Here is a 21,397-nt window from a genome sequence, read left to right as displayed (position 1 = left end):
TTGTCCATCTTTGATGATGTATCACCCAACTGCTCTGCTCAGCAAAGGCTTAGAGGGAATATTAATCTTAAGTCCCAGCCAAATTGCACTAATATCACTAGCTGTGAAGGAAGCATTCGAAAGCAAACAGAGCAACAGGCAGAAGCAATAAGCCAACAGGAGTTAAAGAGGAGCCATCTTGTCTACAGCACCTCGTACCTCGTTTTCTTTCCTGATCTGTCCAGTCATCTATGTAGAGGTAGGTCAAAGAAAAGAAAAGGTGGATCAAAATGTGGAGACAGAATCATTTTACAGAGCTGTATCTGTGAATAAAGACATTAGAAGAGGGATTATCACATCTCGTCAGGAGGAGACCAACCGGGGTTCCGTCTACTAGACGCTCCACTACAGGGCTTCTCTTCGTCAGTAAGAACACACTGGTTTTGCTAAATTACTATATTTTTTTCTTTGTTATTTTGCCAAAAAGGCTAAAACTGTATGTCAGTGTAACAAATTGTTGAGAAGATACAAAGGGGGCGATTTATTCAACCACCTACAGCATGAAAAAAAGTCACAAATTTCAGCACAAGCCCCACTTGCACAAAAATGTGGGACTTTTTGAGAGAGCGCAGTCTAGGCCCGGCACATTTATTGTAGTTTTCACTAGAAAACCACCATCAATTAAACCCAAAATCTATGCAAGCTATTTCAGTTCTGGCACATGGATGGCCCTGAGATTATTAAAGGGGTTGTTCAGCTTTCTCAGCCTTTTTGGCTAACTCTCCACCCTACTGAGCCTATGGAGGGAAGCATACTTACTATGCACCGGTCCCAGCTTGTAAACTTCCAGTGGACGGGGGACACGTGTGCTGCTGTGGTCAATGCCGCAGTGGTGAATGACCCAATGACGTGCTGCTTGGGGAACACGTGACCCTCGTCCACCGGAAGTTTGCAAAAGGGGACTGGAGCGCAGCAATGGCACCTGGAGAACGAAGGAGTTGGATGAAAACGAGGGGGAGCAGGGGAGTATGCTTCTCTCCTTAGGCTCAGTAAAGGTCAGCCAAAAAGGTTTAGAAAGTTTGCCAAGCCCTTTAAGGGGCATGCGCCAGTAGAACAGAGATGAAGACCAGCATTTTGGTTTCTGGGGTTTTTGTGTCCTAAAGCAGAATGCTCATTAGTACAGGCTCATCTGGAATATACAGTTCAATTTAAAAAAGTTCAAAACTGCTTACAGGGGTTTTCCTATCTCAAAATTTGTGGCATATCATTAGGATATGTGAAAAAAAAAATAGGTGCGGGTCTCACCTCTGGAACCCATTCCTATTTCCAGAACGTGCCCCCTGAAGTGTGTCCTCTCCATTTACCGCTATGGGACTTTTTCGTAAGTCACATAGCAGTAAGGGAAAAGCAATCTGCACAAGCGCGGCCACCTCTCCGTTCACCACAATAGGACTGTTGGAAATAGGCAAGAAAGTGCTCAACTATTTTCGGAAGTCTCCCAGAAGTCAATTGAGAGGATGCTGTGCATGTGTGATGTACTCTCCTTTACTTCAGGGGCCCCATTCTGGAGATAGGAGCGGTTCCCAGAGGTGGGACCTGCACCGACCTGATGTATGTGTTATATCCAATAAAAATTGAGATGGGGGAACAAGATGAGAAAAAAAAAAAAGGTAAGAAGCTGTTCCATGTATAATCACCTTAATGGGACACTTTCTGAAACGATTCTCTTTCCATATGTGACAAAGCTTTGTCACCATAAGTGCTGTAAATCTGTGGGAAAGACTAAGGGTCCTATAACACCTGCAGATGAAGCAGGCGATTGTCGGGAGGGAGGCGTTCCTTCCCCCCATTAATCGCCTGCTCGCTAGAGAAGGAGACCACTGCTATTGCATGTAGCGACCTCCTCCTCAGCATGGGGAGGAGCAATCGTTATGCCATCGCCAGTCCCCATGCTGAACCTTTGCCTGCCGGCAGCAGATGGTGATTACACAGCACAATCTGCCGCCAACAAACGAGGATTTTTAAACCTGCTAAAAGATTCTAATTACACTGCCGGACCATCGCTAACGAGCGTTCATACAAACGCTCGTTAGCAATGATCTTCACAATTATCTTCAGGTATAGTAGGGCCTTTAGGCTGGATCTGCCTCACATTGTTTTCAGTGGAAGGCACTGAGTCTGCGGTTAATAGCCACGACTGCGGGAAGAATGAACAAATCGAATACCGCTGCAGAAACCAGAGTGGTTTCTGTCACTGAATACGTGGTAAATTTTGCATTTGCAGACCCCAAAAACTTGCAAGGCAGGAGAAGAAAAAGGCCACAAAAAAAACTTCCCAGTGCTGTGTAAAACCACCCTTCCTGAATATTAGTGTAGCCCACATGTATGACGCTGATGTGTGCCTAGTACTTATTGATTCATGTTCATCTGACAGCTAATTTGACATCCTCAGTTCCTCTTTTACATACAAATGATACTTGCTGATTGGGTTGAAAAAAAAGGGGCACATCTCCCACGCCCATATTCCAGTGAGAGAGTGAGTAAAATGTCCCAGAAACTTTTAGCTGTCACAACAGCGTGTGACAGGAGAATTTCAGTAAGAAATAATGAAAGAAAAATGAATATTCCAGCTGCTGTATGAAATTTCAACTCTTCCCCATGTTAGGCCTCCTACACACAACTACATTCGTATTTCAGTCCGCCAACCACGGATCCACAAAATAAGGAGACTTTGCACATTTTTCTTGCCACATGGATCATCAAAAAATGTGGACCTGTGCACAGACCCATATAAAATGAGTGGGTCACTGTGCTATCTGCAAAAAGCAGATGGAAAATATGATCGTGTTCATGAGGCCTGAAAGAAAGCACTCTCCATGATCTAAATTCTACCAACCCATCAAGCCCATTAGCGTCAGAGGTGCGACAGTGAGGCGTATTCTTGCATGTGACCACCGTGAGCAGGCCTTCTACTAAAATTCCCAGAATTCTCCACTGCTGCAGTACGGCTTCTTCTTGAGAATGCTTGCTGAAGTACTGAGCATGCTTGACCAGACCTTCTAAAGACCATACAGGAGGTTGCTCATAGAATCTAGAATGAAACTGCAAATGAGGAGCCCATACAGACTATGTAGTACACGGAATATCCCTTAAATTTTTCTGCGGAAACTGAGTGTTGAGCAAAGATGTAAACCAAAGCTAAACGCGATTATGTACTGTTGTCCTACAGTAACCACAGTGCATCTACCATAGCCAGGGTCTGCGTTGGGGAAGGCCGAACAGGGCAATTGCCCAGGGCCCCCATCCCTAAATGGGGCCCCCTGCTGAGCTGCCCAGACAGATGTGGAAGAGAGCTGGTGGCCACACCTGGGAAGAGCACAGACAGCACAGCAAGGAGTGCTGGTCCCTGGTCTCCTGCCCACTGTAGCCAGCGGGGTCATTATGCTGTAGTGAGGAGCTGGGTGCTGCATCCATAGCACCGGTGTTCTGCCAAATCTCTATACCTTCCGAAAAGTCTATACCGGAAGTGACGCGACCGCACAGGATTCAGCTGGAGATGGGTGTGTGCGGTGCTGCGCAAGCGCACATCCACTGGCTTAGGAAAGAATTGTTGCAGCGCCGAGATAGAAGTACTTCGTGCACAGCGCGTGCGCACTTAGGGGTATAGAGATTTTGCAGCGCAAAATGTTGCATCAGATCTCCCTACCCGAGTGCGCACGCGCGCACAAATCATCCGTTGCAGTTCATCCTGATTTGATCTGATGATTTGTGCGCGCGTGCGCACTCAGTGGTAGGGAGATCTGATGCAACATTTTGCACTGCAAAATCTCTATACCCCTAGGTGCGCACGCCCGCAGCGCCGCGCACACCCTCCTCCAGCTGATTCCTGTGCGGCCGCGTCACTTCCGGTATAGACTTTTCGCACCGGCTCCACAGCAGTCAGGCAGACCTTGGCCCCGCCCCTTCTCTCACCCTGCACTGTGAATGTAGTAGCCTCCTCTAACCTGCTCCCGAGGTGTACTGGTGAGTTCAGAATGTTCAGGCCCCCCAGAGCGACTAGCTTGGGGGACACATCGGGGCAATGACACCTTAATATGTATGAATTGTATTTGTTCTCCCCCCCCCCCCCCCCCCCCTCTTTTTCTGGTTTGTTTTACCGCCTTTATTTTTTCAGGTATTACCTCAAGTGAATTTGGAGATCCAGTTTGGTCCGGTTTGTGCTGGGTCTGGTGGCTGGCAGAAAATGAGATACAGCGGGTCAAGCTCAGCCTCTGATTGGTTGCAAGTTGTTGCTGGGGGAGATTTCTAGGTTTCTGATTTGTTAGTGCTCCCCTTTATATTGACAGGTTCACCGCTACTTCAGGGCCAGTTGAAGAAGATTTCGTCGGCGCCCACCCTCCCTCCCCTAATGTTAGTGGGGCTGTATCGCTCAGCTCATATGGATGGTTTAAGATTGGTCTATTTATTGATATGGTTTAATGGTTTGAATTATTTAATTGATTCGTTTGATTAATTGAATACTATGTTTCTATGGTTACCCATAATAAAGCACTGCGGCCATTTTTATTCCATAAAATAGATATCTCTGTCTATCTAAAATTATGGAAGAAATGCAGCATTCTGACTTCAGCTAAACAAGTGGTATTGAGTGTTTGGGTAAATAAAGAAATCCATATTTTTTTTTTTTCAGATTTCTTTCTATTCTACTTTGATTGCAGAGAACACATTATCTCCATGTCCCTGCTGTCTCTATCTACAGAGCACTGGTAACAGTGACTATTTCCAGGGGTTTTCTGATTATTTAACAGGGGTAAGTCTCATATAGACGTCCGTGAAACACGATCCTGAGATACCAGATTGGCATCCTGCTTAGTGCAGGAGCGCACGGCGTCATTGCGCGCTGTGACACAGTACAGTAATACAGCACGGCGTCCTTGGTTGCTATGACGCCGTGCCCTTTGTGCCACCGCCGCAGCAGTACAGCAATACACTCGTATGATCTATACGAGTGTATTACTGTACTGCGGTGGCGGCACGAAGGGCACGGCGTCATAGCAACCAAGGACGCCGTGCGCTCCTGCACTAAACAGGATGCCAGTCCGGTGTCTCATGGACTGTGTTCCATGGACGTCTGCATAAGGCTTTAAGCAGGTCTCCTGGGCAAACATGCTAAGGGAAGCACACTTAGGCCTATTGCACACGACCGTATGGCTTTTTCAGTGTTTTGCGGTCTGTTTTTAACGGATCCGTTGTTCCGTTTTTTTGTTTCCGTTGTGTTTACGTTTCTGTTCCGTTTTTCCGTATGGCATATACAGTATACAGTAATTACATAGATAAAATTGGGCTGGGCATAACATTTTCAATAGATGGTTCAGCAAAAAACGGAACGGAAACGGAAGACATACGGATGCATTTCCGTATGTGTTCCGTTTTTTTTGCGGACCCAATGACTTGAATGGAGCCACGGACCGTGATTTGCGGGCAATAATAGGACATGTTCTATGTTAAAACAGAACGGAAATACGGAAACGGAATGCATACGGAGTACATTCCGGACCGCAAAAAACGGCCAGTAAACGGGGAAAAAAAACGTCCGTGTGCAGGAGGCCTTAGGCCTCTTTCACACGGGCGTCATGTTTTTGGCCCGGATAAGATGCAGGTGTGTTGCGGTAAAATGCATGATTTTTCCACGCAAGTGCAAAACATTGTAATGCGTGAGAAAAATCGGCATGACCCGAACCCGGACTTCTTCACAGAAGTTCGGTTTTGGGATCGGTGTTCTGTAGATTGTATTATTTTCCCTTATAACATGGTTATAAGGGAAAATAATAGCATTCTTAATACAGAATGCATAGTACAATAGGGCTGGAGGGGTTAAAAAAATAAATAAAATAATATAACTCACCTTAATCCACTTGTTCGCGCAGCCGGCATCTCTTCTGTCTTCTTCTTTGAGCAATAGGACCTTTGAGGACGTCACTGCGCTCATCACATGGTCTGTCACATGATCTTTTTACCATGGTAAAAGATCATGTGACAGACCATGTGATGATCGCAGTGACGTCACCACAGATCCTTTTCCTGTGCACAGCAAAGAAGAAGACAGAAGAGAAGCCGGGCTGCGCGATCAAGTGGATTAAGGTGAGTTAAATTATTATTATTATTTTTTTAACCCCTCCAGCCCTATTTTACTATGGGTCCGGATTCAGTGCGGGTGCAATGCGTTCACCTCACGCATTGCACCCGCGCGGAAATCTCATCCGTGTGAAAGGGGCCTTAGGGTTCATGCACTCAAATGTGTCCCGGCCGTTCCGTGCATTGGGGACCGCAGTTTGCTGTCCCCACTGCACAGCCACCATCAACTTGAATGGGTTCGTGATCAGTCCGCACCGCAAAAAAAATAGAACATGTTCTATTTTTTTGCGGTGCGGAGCCACAGAGAGAAACCCCATGGAAGTACTCCACAGTGCTTCCGTGGGGTTATCTCCCTCCGTTTCACACTGCTCCTCCTGGATTGCAGACCCATTCAAGTGAATAGGTCCGCATCCGTGATATGGTGAGCACACGGTCAGTGCCCATATATTGTAGACGAGCAACGGCCGTCTGCATGAGCCCTTAGGGTGAGTTCACACTTCAGTTATTTCCATCAGTTAGGGCTCATGCACACAAACGTTTTTTTTTGCGTTCCGTATAGGGAACCATTCATTTCAACGGGTCCGCAAAAGATGCGGACAGCACTCTGTGTGCTGTCCGCATCCCTTGCTCCGTTCCGTGACCCCGCAAAAATGATGAGACATGTCCTATTCTTGGGCCGTTCCGCAAATTGCGGAAGGCACAGGGGCGGCATCCGTTTTTTGCAGATCCGCAATTTGCGAACCGCAAAAAACGGCACGGTCGTGTGCCTGAGCCCTTATAGTGAGCCAAAACCAGGTGTGGGTCAAAAACACAGAACAGGAGGAAATCCTTCCATTAGACCTTATCTCTGTGTAGGCTTTACTACTGGTTTGGGCTCCCAATAACTGATGGAAAACACTGACCAAATAACTGAAGTGTGAACTGGGCCTTACCTGCTTGCTGACACTGGCTCTCGGCTCTGGTGCTCTCTGACCTTTGCTCAGGTCCCTGGATGTCATCATCCATTTTGACGCTGCCTGCAACCAATCGTGGGCCACGGCGATGACTTCTCCCCTTGCGTCAAGTGAATAAATGTGACAGTACTTCAGAATTTGGGGCCCCGCTTTTAATTCCACCCAGGGCCACATTTTGTCTAAAACCGTCCCTGACCATAGCAGATTCATGAACAAACCCACAAAACTTGTCCGGTTCAATGTGACAGAAGGCATGTCTACTCTCATTCGCTGCCACTTGTGGCATCTCTCCTGGGCATCATGAATGGATGGTCTGGACATGCCAAGCCCAGCGCTCTCCAAAGTGCGGCTCTCCTAGCTGTTACTAAACTACAACCCCAGGTTGGGGACCACTACTAGGCTATAGTCAGGTGACAACTTCTCCTGTGGAGCACACATCAGATCTCATACTGTCTCTACATGGTCCAGGTAAGTTTTGTCAGAAGATACTGTCATGGGGCCCGTCGCGTGCCATTGGTCTCACATTGTGTTTTTGACAGCTGAATTTGGAGCTGACTCTGCACCAAAAAACACTGCTCGGCCACGCGGAGACCACCTCCCATTGTTTTTCAATGGGAAGTAGCACTCATGCGGCAACGGATCATAGCCACAACAGCGCCAAGAAACGGCAAGAACAGCCTTTTAGGATGGAACAGAAAAATGGAAGTGTGAACAGAGCCCAATGGAAACGATGGCAGGGCTAGTCACCAGAGTGGCGGTGGTGGCAACTTCTACAGCGCAAGCCCTAGTCCAAAACACCAAGAACATCCCACCTGAGCTTATATACTGAGGCAGGGCACAGGATGGCCTCCCCATACCAGCAGGTCCACTCACCCTTCTTGGCCTTATCTGGAGGGATGTTCTGGGCTCTCAGCCGCTGGTCTAGAATGTAGAGCATCTCCCCTCCCAGGTTGATGAAGAGAAGCGGCAGGGTGCGGAGAGACATGGCTGGAGGACGGGGGAGGAGAACCCTCTACAGCTCAGCCGCCGGATCGGATCTCCCCGGTGTGGCAGGCCTCGGACGCCGCGGCTCGGTTGCTAGGTTTCCGGCTCAGCCAATCACAGAGTGTTTTCCTAATGCTGCGGCTCTTAAAGGGGCTTTCTCCTCTGCGCCTACGTATAATATGTGTTATGGCGACGCTTGTGCAAGATGTGATCATTGTGCCTGTTAGCTGTCATTTCAGGCTGGCTGTGCTCTCTATCTGGATAAAATGGCGTCTCTTCTGATCAGATTTCAGGGCAGCCACAACTCACAAGCAGGGGCACGCCATTCCCCATGTGCAGGCACATACAGTCTGTGTGCTGCCATAACCATTCATGATGAGCTCTAACTGTGTGTTCCCAATGTGGAGAGAAGGGGAAATATGCCACCTCCATTTACTGGGATCTAACCTTAGGCTACTTTCACACTTGCGGCAGAGTGATTCGGCAAGCAGTTCTGTCGCTGGATCCGGCAAAACGTATGCCAATGGATGGCATTTGTAAGGCTACTTTCACACTAGCGTCGGGGCTCCGCTTGTGAGCTCCTTTTGAAGGGTCTCACAAGCGGCCCCGAACACATCCGTCCAGCTACCAATGCATTGTGAGTGGACGCGGATCCGCTCAGAATGCATCAGTCTGGCAGCGTTCAGCCTCCGCTCCGCTCAGCAGGCGGACACCCGAACGCTGCTTGCAGCGTTCGGGTGTCCGCCTGGCCGTGCGGAGGCAAACGGATCCGTCCAGACTTACAATGTAAGTCAATGGGGACGGATCTGTTTGAAGATGACACCATATGGCTAAATTTTCAAACGGATGCGTCCCCCATTGACTTTCAATGTAAAGTCTGGACGGATCCGTCTGAAGCTACTTTCACACTTAGAATTTTTTCTAAACTATAATGCAGACGGATCCGTTCTGAACGGATCCAAACGTCTGCATTATAGGAGCGGATCCATCTGTGCAGACCCCAGACTGATCCGCTCTGAACGCTAGTGTGAAAGTAGCCTAAGACTGATCAGTCAGAAAAATGCCTGATCAGTCAGAAAAATGCATTTATTTTTTTCACCTTTTTTTTTGGTCTGTGCATTTTGAATGCCGGACTTGGCACTAATACATTCCTATGGGGAAATAAATGCCGGATCTGGCGTTCAGGCAAGTCTTAATTTTTTTTCGCTCGAGATAAAACCATAGCATGCTACGGTTTTATCTTTCTCCTGATCAGTCAAAAAGACTGAACTGAAGACATCCTGATGCATCCTGAACGGATTACTATCCATTCAGAATGCTTGGGGATAAAACTGATCAGTTATTTTCTGGTATTGAGCCCCTGTGACGGAACTCTATGCCGGAAAAGAAAAACGCTAGTGTGAAAGTAGACTTAGGCCTCTTTCACACTTGCGTTGTTGGGATCCGGCGTGCACTTCCGTTGCCGGAGGTGCCCGCCGGATCCGGAAAAACGCAAGTGTACTGAAAGCATTTGAAGACGGAACCGTCTTCCAAATGCTTTCAGTGTTACTATGGCAGCCAGGACGCTATTAAAGTCCTGGTTGCCATAGTAGGAGCGGGGAGCGGTATACTTACAGTCCGTGCGGCTCCCGGGGCGCTCCAGAATGACGTCAGAGCGCCCCATGCGCATGGATGACGTGATCCATGCGATCACGTGATCCATGCGCTTGGGGCGCCCTGACGTCACTCTGGAGCGCCCGGGGAGCCGCACGGACGGTAAGTACACTGCTCCCCCGCTCCCCACTACACTTACCATGGCTGCCAGGACTTTAGCGTCCCGGCAGCCATGGTAACCATTCAGAAAAAGCTAAATGTCGGCTCCGGCAATGCGCCGAAACGACGTTTAGCTTAAGGCCGGATCCGGATCAATGCCTTCCAATGGGTATTAATTCCGGTTCCGGCCTTGCGGCAAGTGTTCCGGATTTTTGGCCGGAGCAAAAAGCGCAGCATGCTGCGGTATTTTCTCCGGCCAAAAAACGTTCCGTTCCGGAACTGAAGACATCCTGAACGGATTTCTCTCCATTCAGAATGCATTAGGATTCTTCCGGCATAGAGCCCCGACGACGGAACTCTATGCCGGAAGACAATAACGCAAGTGTGAAAGAGCCCTTAGTAAATAGTTTCCTTTTCCTTGTATATACACTCCTCAATAATGAAAGTGTAACACCAAAAAGGATAAGTCGGGGCAATCAGAAAATCACAGGATGGATTTTCTCACCAAAGTGACAAATGACCTGAAATCAAAATGAAATGGTGACTACTCTCTGCTCATTCTCCTTGCATACCTCCCAACTTTTGAAAATCACAAAGAGGGACAATATATGCCGGCATACATCGTGGCAATTTTTTTCATGCTAGGCCACTCCTTTAACTCCGCCCAAAGCGTAATTGCATTACTGCAGCAGCTAGGGATCGGTTAGGTGAGTGTAGGTTCCTTTATTTTTTTTTACAGTATGTGGAGCCCCTTGGACAATTTTTTTCTTGCGCTTCAATATCCATTTAAATATTAGCACATAAATAAGTGAATTATATATATTCTAAGGTAGAAATTGCACCAAATAATGATAATAATATACAGGTAGAAACCATACAGATAGTTTAAGGAGCAATTTAGTACATTTATTCATGCACATTTAAGCATTAATTCCTCAGGTCAAAAAGAGGATCATTTAAGGATCAAAGACGGACTTGGGTCAAAAAAAGGGACTGCCCCTCTAAAAGAGGTCACTTGGGAGGCATGTCCTTGATCTCTCTGCAGCTTTTGACACTGTAGACCTCATCTCCTACTCACCATACTCATTCTATCGGCCTAAAGGACATTGCCCTCTCCTGGTTTTCTTCATATCTCTCTGACCGATCTTTCAGTGTATCATTCGCTGGCTCCACTTCTTCTCCTCTCCCTCTTGTTGTTGGTGATCTTTCCTTCACCCCCTATATTCAATCTTTCACCCAGTTTTGTCACCTGCAGCTCAACGCCTCTAACTCCTACTCCGATGCCTCCACCCTGTGCCAGTCATTGCACTGGTTGCCCATACAGTATAGAATCTAATATAAACTGCTTGTCCTCACCCACAAAGCTCTCCACAGTGCTGTACCGTCTTACATCTCCCCACTAATCTGTCTACCATTCTACCCGTGCTCTACGCCCTGCAAATGACTTACAACTGACATCCACCATAATCTAAACCTCTCACTCCTGTCTCCAAGACTTCTCTCAAGCTGTACCAGTTCTCTGGAATGCCCTACCCCAAGGTTAAATCATAATATCCACCGTTTTAGGCGCTCCCTAAAAACACATCTTTTTAGGGTGGCCTATCACATCCCCTGATCTAATTATTCTCCATATATACTGTATATCCCATTCATCATAATTTTTCTGAACCTGATCCTCCACCACACCCATGCACCCACAAGCTCTACAGATATCGGCTGGTGACTGCCTCATGCAGCTTTATATCTGCCCCCTATCTTTCCAGGATGAATGGACTATTGCACAAAACAAGCACTTTTACCTTTTGTGTCACCCCCCCCCCCCCCCCCTATATTCTCATAGATTGTAAGCTCTTGCGAGCAGGGCCCTCATTCCTCTTGTTCTAATTATTGACTTGTCTGTTGCTATGTTATTTATGACTGTTTGTACACGAACCCCTGAATTGTAAAGCGCTGCGGAATATGTTGGCGCTATATAAATAAAAATGATTAGATATAGAAATACATGCACTTACACACTTTGGCATGCTATGAGTGAGGAATGTTCTGTCACGCTGAATGCACTTGGGCACACAAATCATCGAGATCTGCTGCTGGCAGCTTTCTTTGCAAATGCCGAGCATTGCACTCAGTAGAAGACGAAGCCTGACACACTGCAGGCCATGGTAGCACGTTTAGTCCACGCAGGCTGCTCACAATAGGACGCGCAACATGCAGCCTGGCGGTGTCCTGTTGAAAAATGGCTCCTGGCACACTGTAGAAATGTCCATACCATTGCTTACGAACAAATCCATGTAATGCCGAGCTGTTAGTGTCCTTGAAATGAAGACTAGAGGATCTGGCTAATGTAGATGCCACCCCACACCATAAACCAGGGAGTAGGATCAGTGTGATGGTCCCTTGTGAAGGCCTCTTCGTGGCAGTGCTCACATGGTTTTCAGACCAATCTCTGGCAAAGATTGGGACTCATAGCTGAAGAGGACAGACCTGCACTCCATTGCTGTCTTGCTGTGCAGCATGGTAGCCTCTGAGAGCAGTGAAGTGAGATCAATGGAACATTTGTAGCTCGACGTCTGGCTCATAGCCCAGAGTTGTAGAAAGCCCTACTGATGGGTTGTGTGGATACTGTTTGCCGCCCTAGGCTTGGGGTGTGATGCCCAATAGAATGGATCATTCTGCACCATTCTTCTTAGGACTCATTCAGACGGCTGTATATTTTGTTCTGCACATGTTCCTCATTTTTGCAGAACATTTGAGGACCCATTCACCTTGTGCTGTCCTTATCGGTTTTTCCGTTCTGCGGCCCCGCAAAAAATATAGAGCATGTCCTATTCTTGTATGGAATTGTGGACAACAATAGCCATTTTCTTTTAGAGTGACGGCCATGTGTGGTCCGCAAATTGTGGAACGCACACAGGCCGGTATCCGTGTTTTTGCGGAATGTAAAATACATACGGCCATCCAAATGAGCCCTAATGAGATGACCCCTCCATGCAGAGGTTCACCTCTGTGCTTCTTTTGCTGTCATCTCAGTTCATTATTTTCTTTTCCTGCTCAAGTTCCTTGTATCCTGACTTGGAAAACATTGCTACTGTTGAGCAAAAGGTCTCACACGGCATTGCTTTTATTATCTGTATTTTATTGTACTGTTACAAAATATTATATATATACAGTATATATATATATATATATATATATATATATATATATATATAGATCCATAAAAAGTCGGGCAGCACTCCTTTATTTCAGTTTGAAAGATGGGTGCCAGCGGTTAATCCCTCGATTCAGGATGATGAACAAACAATAAAAGTCTGCAGCACTCCTTAAATGATGAAAAAAATTTGCTATTTATTCACACATGTCATGTAGCGACGTTTCGGTTCTCTCACAGAACCTTTCTCAAGCCAAGTGAACAGTAAAGTGCAACAGTGCAAATACATATACATCATATAATCAATTAAAGCTAATTAATCCTCCCATAAAAAGCGTGCACTCCCCCTTTAACAATGTTACAATTCATTTATTTCAAACTGCATTTCAATGTGAACTGCGGCAGACAGTGTCCGATACGTGTTCCACAACAATCCATATATCATATCTGTGTTGTTGTTGTTGATCATATAATTCATGTATTCTAAACGTGGTAATACAATAAAGTGCTAAGTGCATAAAAAAAACTTGTGTGATTAAAAATACCTTGCTGGGGCATTGAAGCTGTACTTATATATTCAACAAGGAAGATAAAAATTTATCTCAAACCACAGAGCTCCACACTGCATTCAGCGCGTCTCCCGATATCCAATGCGCATGTGTCAACCCATGTCCCTCCTGCTGGGTGGTGCATATCTGTTGAACGTCACTCGGGGTGGAGTCCAAACGATCGCGGCGCTAGATGTCAATGCCGTGTCGGCCCGTCCAATGCGCATAGACGTGCACGGGAACGAACGAACCAACACAGTGCACATCCATGCATCATCGGATATACTCATCCCAAGGACGTATGCCCACTCTCCACCATATTGTTTAAGGGCAATCTTTTGGGCAAATATGTATACATTAAAAATCTTCCTTATTTCATATTCTTATATCCAGCTAGTAAATGTCCCAGCATAACAACTTCCATGTTTTCTACTATATCGCGAATTATAGATTAATCACATTACAACATTATTCGCAAGTTCATAGTTATATGTAACATACGTTAAGTTCACCTGTTATAGCAGTAAAGATCTACATAGCCACGGGCAATAAATGGCAAGGCATTAACCTACCATACCTCCAGTTACCCTGAATTCAACATTTAAGCCTTTGGGTTTCAATGTGTTAAGACGGAAAATCCATCTAAGCTCATTTTTCTTTAATACAACTAGCCTATCACCCCCTCTTTCCAATGGTTTCACATGATCCAAAATCATGAATCTTAACTCATTCTCCTTATGATTTTTTTCCGCAAAAGTGCTTTGATACCGGTAAGTCTTTCCTTTTATTTCTGATGGATTGTCTATGATTGTTCAACCTGGTTTTCATGTCACATGTGGTCTTCCCTACATAAAGCATTTTACAAGGGCACCACAGTACATATATTACCCAAGATGAATCACATGTGAGGTAGTGTTTGATGTCAAACGTCTCTCCTGTATCGGGATGCATGAATATCGATCCTTTCGCCATAAGTTTACAATTCACACATCCCAAACAAGGGAAACTCCCTGTACGTTTGGTTTTCAAAAAAGTCTGTCTTGCCTGGCCCTTTTGTGTCACCCTTGAGCACACTATTCTATCTCTAATATTACCTGCTCTTTTATACGCTATCATCGGGGGATCTCTATTGAGGGAAAGGCCGCTCCTCAGTATCCCCCAATGTTTTCTCACTATTTGTTCAATACTGGGACTCAATTCATTATAGGATGACACAAAGGGTAACCTATCACTTTTAAGTTTCTGTTTTGTTAATAATTAATTTCTTGGTGTTTTTTTTAGCTCTATTTGCATGTCTACGCACCAAATTTTTGGAATATCCTCTATTTATAAAGGACTCCTCCATCTTCTGCAAGGCCAGGTTAGTATGTTCCTCCTTATCCACTATCCTTCTCACTCTCAGCATTTGACTGTATGGTAGAGAATTTACCATCCTTCTAGGGTGTCCACTGGTAAAGTGTAACAATGTGTTCTTGTCAGTTTGTTTAATGTTCAGATCAGTGTGTACTTGCTCTTCTTCTATATATACCTGAGTATCAAGAAACTGTACCCTTTCTTCTGACGCCGTTATTGTAAATTGGATATCTTCATCAATGGAGTTCAAAAATGCATGAAACTCCTTCAATGCATCCATAGTATCAGTCCAGATGAGGAAAATGTTGTCTATGTATCTCCACCACGTTAAAACATGATTGAAGTGGGGAGATACATAGACAAGACGCTCCTCAAATGACCGCACAAATACATTTGCATAAGTGGGCGCGGCGTTGGAACCCATCGCCGCGCCCACCAATTGCAAATAGAACTGTCCTTGAAACATGAAGTAGTTGTTCCTGAGTGACAGTTCTAATAATGACAATATGAACTGGCATGTTGAAACAGGATACTCAGAATTTTGTAACATATCTTCCACTGCCCTTAAGCCCTTCGTATGATCAATTAAAGTGTACAGTGATACTATATCAAATGATGCTAAAATTGTCCCTTTTGGGATCTGCACATCCCTTAGTTTATTGATGAAGTCTCCAGTATCCCTGATGTAGGATTTTGCATACTCTCTCGATATTTTGTCTAAAAAGATGTTAATGTTGGAGAAGATGGACTTTCTACCTGACATCATGGGCCATCCCGGAGGGTCTATCAACCTCTTGTGTATCTTAGGCAATACATACATTGTTGGAGTAACTGGAGATTTCACCATCAGAAAATCTGTAAGTTTTTTATCAATAATGTCTTTTTCCTCCGCTATCTTTACTTGCCCTTCAATATATATAAGGTATATACAGTATAAAAGGCAAAGCTAATTTGTCCATTTCATACTTGTACTGTTCCCTTTCTTGGGTAATAACAGGAAATGCGATTTAAAATGCCAAAAAAACTTCTATTTTAGGTTCAGAGTTCACTGAACAGATCGGTTAGTGCTGTAAGTAGTACAAGCTGATGTATGTAAAAAAGGAATCACTCATATCGGTCACTAGTCACAGATTCTGGACGGTAAGACTGTATAGTTTTCTTGAGTCAATGCCATTGTTTGGCCACAAAATGTCAGAGGACAGGTGGTCCACTTAATATTGTCTTGGAAACCTCATTAAACCTGTATGTAACCTATATATCTAATACACCCTTTTTCATAGTGCTTGGAATCTGGTGTAGGTGCATGAAGAGATGTAGTTAATTGGAACCACCCTTTTTGGGGTTTTCTGAGAGCACAGTGTCTAGTTAGTCCATGTTGGAACTTGTTATGGATATTCTCTCTTTGGTTTTTCTCTTCTGTGAATAATATCCATTAATAGATTAATAGCCTTTAACTACACTACCCAAATTGATCTGCTTCACTGTTTTTAATGATATCCTTAATTTCCTGACCCGAGGAACAAAATGCGTAGTCTACAAACCAGCTCTTCCTTTTATAAGTATATTTTATCATTTTGTATTATCCTCCAAAACTTCATTCTAAAACACCATTGAGAGAATCCATTTTCTTTGAGGAGGACCCCTGGGCTGATGAGATAGCCACAGTGAGTCCTGGCTGGCCTGCAGGCCTAGGATGTAGACCGATTGTACAAATGTAAACTAGACTGGTCTGGCTGGAGAAGACAGTAGGAGGTGGCGTAACAAAAGTGTTTGAGAGTCGGGGTTCGGGTATGTATGCTACCTTACCATAGAGCTTTCTGATTTCCCCATAGTGACAGTGCCTACTGGACATAACTAGGAATGAACCTTTGAGAGACCGCAGGAAACAGTAACAGAAGGATGGAACCCTTGAGACACACGGCAGAAATAAATAGTATATGAAAAAAGAAACTTACACTTAAAGACAGTTAGTTTAAATAACAATTTAGTTTTTATTGGTAAAATTTGACATTTTGGTGAAGAAATACATTGAATATCAGGCAGCGATGTCATCGGATGTTTCATCAACCTACAGAAAATACACTAGTTAAAAATCTGTAACATCATCACATTCAAAAGGTAAGACCCTAACCAATACACATCCTATTATCATCCTATCTACATTTTTAACAAGTAATTATGCTTCTTTTGTTAGTCACCATTATTGCATCCATTTCCCTCGAAATATTTTAGTATCCCCTAACCCCTCTCTCTATTTTTTCTTACTTCTGGAGACATATCTCCTAATCTTGGGCCTGCTCAACTGATCCCCACTGTCCTTTCTATCATTAAGCCCCTACCACAAACTGTTCTTACCAGTTAAACCTCAGACCCATTCACCTGGCCTCCTCCTATCAGATAGCTGCACCTTTATCCCCTTTCCACCCTTCCTCAATCTCCCTTCTTTTGAAGTTCACTCTGTCAGCATCTAGTCTCCCTCTAACCCTCCAGTAGACATTATCTACCATGCACCAGGCCCTACATTTCTTGATATCCACACCATCATCATGGGTGATTTCAACATCCCAATTGACACACGCCACTCAACTGCTTCCTCCAAACTCCTATCTTTTACTTCCTCCTTTGGACTCACACAGTGGTCCTCCACAGCCACCCACAGAGATGGAGACACACCAGACCTTGTTTTCACCCACCTCTGCTCCCTATCTAATCTCTCAAACTTTTCCCCCTCTCTAACCACAATGTCTTGCATTTATCAACAACTCCATCTTAGATAGCTAGCACACCCTCCTAGGGTCCTGAAACTCCCTCTTTTCACACACTGTTTGAAACTCTCTCACCACTGTCTACAATACCTTTCCTTCATGATGCTGACACAGCTACTGTTTTCTTCACCACAATTACTTCAGCTCTCGGCTCACAACAGAACCTGTCAAATCAATGAACAACCCTGGTGCACTCACCAAACAAAAAAACGGAGACAAGCCTGCAGAGTTGCAGAAAGATACTGGGAGAAAACCCACTCCAAGGAATACTTCATCACATGCAGAGAAGCTGTCCTCAACTTAAAGTCTGCACTCTCCTCTTCTAAGCAAGCCTACTTCACTACTGTTATATCATCTCTTTCCCATAACCCTAAACAATTGTTTAATACCTTTAACTCATATTTCAATCATAAAAATTAACAAACTCTGATAAAGCTTCAGCCAACAATCCCTGCAACCCCTCTTCACAACCACTCAGTGCTCTTCCCACATAACACAATTCATCACCATCTTGCCACCTTAATCTTCAAATTACTCTGTACTCCTCCTTCTTGACCTGTCCTTTGCCTTTCACACAGTCGACCACTCTCTCCTGTTACTAAACCACTCAGAGATCTGGCCCTTTCCTTGATCTCCTCGTACCTCACCATGAGAACCTTCAGTGTTTCCCATTCATACACCACCTCCTCACCATGTCCTCTATCTGTTGGTATCTCTCAAGGCTCTGTCCTGGGTCCCCTACTTTTCTCCATGTATACATTTGACCTGGGACAGCTCATATCGTCCCATGGCTTCCAATACCACCTCTATGCTGATGGCACTCAAATCTATCTCTTTGGCCCTGATGTCACTTCCTTTCTATCCAGAATCCCAACTTGTCTTCATTCTTCTCTAACCATTTCTTAAAACTCAACATGGAGAAAACAGAATCAATATCTTTTCCTCATGTCACTCGACCCCCTACTAGACCTATCCATTATAGTTAACAACACCATACTTTTTCCAGTCTCAGAGGTCGGCTGGGCCCTGTACTTCAAGCCACACAATCATACTCCTGCCACTCTCTGCCGCTTCCAACTCAAGAACATCTCTGGTATTCGCAGCTTATTCAATCCTGAGTAAACTAAAATGCTAGTGCATGCCCTCATTATCTCCATGCCCTTGCTAGCTCCTGTGCTAACTCATGTGTCTCTATGGTAACAGACAACAAACAAGCCCTGTGTAGCCTGATGCTGCATTAACAATTTCTTCTATTTGATCTGAAAGTGGACATAGAGGGTTATTTACTTAACAGAAATACATCTATATTAGGTGTATTTCTGGCGCATAAAACCAAACACAATAACTGCCAATAGTGGTGCATCTTAAATCTCAAATATATCAAATCTAATGACCACTGCAAAGCAGTGTTGATAATTGAATTAGTAAAAGAGGTACATGACCATATAAGTAACCTCAAAAAATGCCTTTGGTATAGAATCATACAATTATACCAACATAAATTGCCAGTCTGCATTGCATTCATAAAAGTACTTTATTGGACAAGTTCATCAATCAGTTAGAAAAGTTTAAAAACAACAATGCAGGAAAAATGGCGGCATCACTGGAGGAGATCACATGGGCTGTAATACATATCAAATTTGTATGAAGGTACCATAAAAAGAAAATGTGCCAGTACAAATGGTAATTGTAATGGTATTATTAAAGTGATGAATTACCCATAGTATGTCTCCACCAGGATGGCTCCAGCCCTGACCATGGGATTTCAGACGGAGTGGAGGAGGTAATCAGATTAAACAAGGGTGGGCCAGAGGGGTGAAAGAGGAGGGGTTTGGTAAGCAAAGCGCACAGGGGCCTGGGCACCGGCTGCATGAAAGCCGCCCCTGGGCACCTTCAGAACCTAATTACCATATGGTATAAAAGTGTTTTTTGGAGCAAATCGGCAATGGACTGCAATATAAAAGGTACCATAGTAATCTGGGGAAAGTAATGGAGAACCTGATCTGAGTGGTCTGTAATGGTCATATTTGGTGGAAGACTCCCTTTAACACTTCTATTTTTTAAAACATTCTTACTTTTCAGCACTTTTGCCATACCTGCCACACAATTCTTACTGTTCATGCACACGAGTACACATTTATCAGGTAGCTGTTTGAAAAGCATTAGACCACTTTCAAATTTGGACTTTCCAATTCACTTGACAGGAAGGAAATATAAAGCTTGTGACCTACCTTCAGGATTAATGCTGCAGACGTTTCATTTCCCGAGCCATTCTGCATGTCTCACACCATCCACAGCAAAGCATCATGAGGGCGTCATTGCATACAGTACCCTGGGAAGCAAATAGTAATACTCCGACTTAGCCTGGCCAGTTAGATATTGTGGTATCTATCTAAACATCCTCCTAGCTAACGCCTCCATAAACATGCATATTCGGCCTGGCTTGGCGTGCACATCTGGTGCCCCTTATTTCCCAAAGGGAAAGACAGGTTAAGATCCAGCCACTCTAACAGTTCAAGTCTACAGCCAGTTTTAGACAACAAAAAAAGTTATAACATAGAAATGTACGGTCACAAACGACATAAATACAAATGATGAGAAACATGAGTATTTCACTGTAAAGGCGGGATAAGTGCAGTTAAACTGCCAGTTTCCTCCATTTTGACATATTCCCACAAACTGTCTTTGAAATATTGTGTAACATATGTAAAAGCTCTTTCAACTAATGTAGGTGACAATGGAGCCATAGATTGCCTGTGACAGGCTGGCACAAGTGGTTATTTTGTCACGTGTCCATCCATAGCCTTAAACGGGTTGTCTGGTTAACAGACAGTATATGAAAGTACCCCTTTTGGAAAAATCTATATTAGCAGAGGGATCTCCCCATTTACTAACAGACAAGATTGTGGCTACAAACAGCATCTCTTGCATCGGAGGACCCCATTTTATTAAGCTTTTATCCACTGTTTTGTGTGCATCCATACCTAACACTTCACCTTATCACGTTTTACTTTTTCAGCATCCAAATTATATTTCTTAACCCAACCTTACCTAAGTAGGCCTCCATTCTATACAAACAAGTAGTTCCCTATACCATATGCTTGTGTGGGCCTTACACATTCCTGTCCGAGGGGAGAGGTAGCACAGTCATGGTGGTGGAGCAATTGCAGCAAACATACACGTAAAGGAATATTTCAATAATAACAAATTATCACCTATACATTGAATAGGGGAGAACTGCCAGATTGGTGAGGACCCAAACGCTTAGACCCCCAGGATCACTAGAAAACTGGTCCTGTGTGCCCTGTTTGAACAAATGCCCTCCATCTCTCCATTTAAACTACAGCAAAAGGCTATACTCAGCTATCTTCGTCAATCCCAATAGCATTTGACCACCTGTCAAATCATACAGGGGGCATGGAGACCCCATTCCATCAATCGGTAGGCGCCCCATCGGTCAGGTCCACAATAGTTTATTCACTGCATAGGTCATAATTTGTTATTAGCAGAATACCCCTTTAAGGCGTTATGATCACTACTAGTAAAGGACAATATTGTAATTTAATTTTAAATTTTTAACTACATAGTACTGCCATATTCAGATGAAAATGTAAAAATAAATGCACAAATACAAATTTTTTAAATACTCCTTTCTGATGGAAGTGTTCCTTTAAGATAGCTGTTGTCCAAACACTAGTTTGGCCAACAGCTATCCCCACCTTCTCCCCCACACATGCTTAGGCCTCTTTCACACTTGCGTTGTCCGGATCCGGCGTG

The 21,397-nt window shown here is 44.5% G+C and overlaps 1 protein-coding gene across 2 annotated transcripts in view; it reads right to left on the bottom strand.

The window, feature by feature from the left end:
- The window catches only part of OSCP1 (organic solute carrier partner 1), a 75,825-nt gene extending 57,436 nt beyond the window's left edge, over positions 1–18,389 (bottom strand). Inside the window, exons 1-5 of one of the 2 annotated variants that reach the window (XM_040424418.1) lie at positions 18,386–18,389; positions 14,271–14,278; positions 11,984–11,988; positions 7,941–8,079; positions 199–228 (exon numbers count right to left, since the gene is read on the bottom strand). In XM_040424418.1, coding sequence (XP_040280352.1) covers positions 199–228; positions 7,941–8,052 — 142 coding nt within the window. In that variant the 5' untranslated portion in view covers positions 8,053–8,079; positions 11,984–11,988; positions 14,271–14,278; positions 18,386–18,389. The remainder of the gene's footprint in view (positions 1–198; positions 229–7,940; positions 8,080–11,983; positions 11,989–14,270; positions 14,279–18,385) is intronic. The other variant, XM_040424419.1, reaches the window with a different exon arrangement.
- Between the last annotated feature and the right edge of the window lie 3,008 nt (positions 18,390–21,397).

Source organism: Bufo bufo, chromosome 3 (assembly GCF_905171765.1).
Source record: "Bufo bufo chromosome 3, aBufBuf1.1, whole genome shotgun sequence".
In the NCBI taxonomy this organism is placed as follows: Eukaryota; Metazoa; Chordata; class Amphibia; order Anura; family Bufonidae; genus Bufo; species Bufo bufo.
This window is presented reverse-complemented; position numbering and strand designations above follow the sequence as displayed.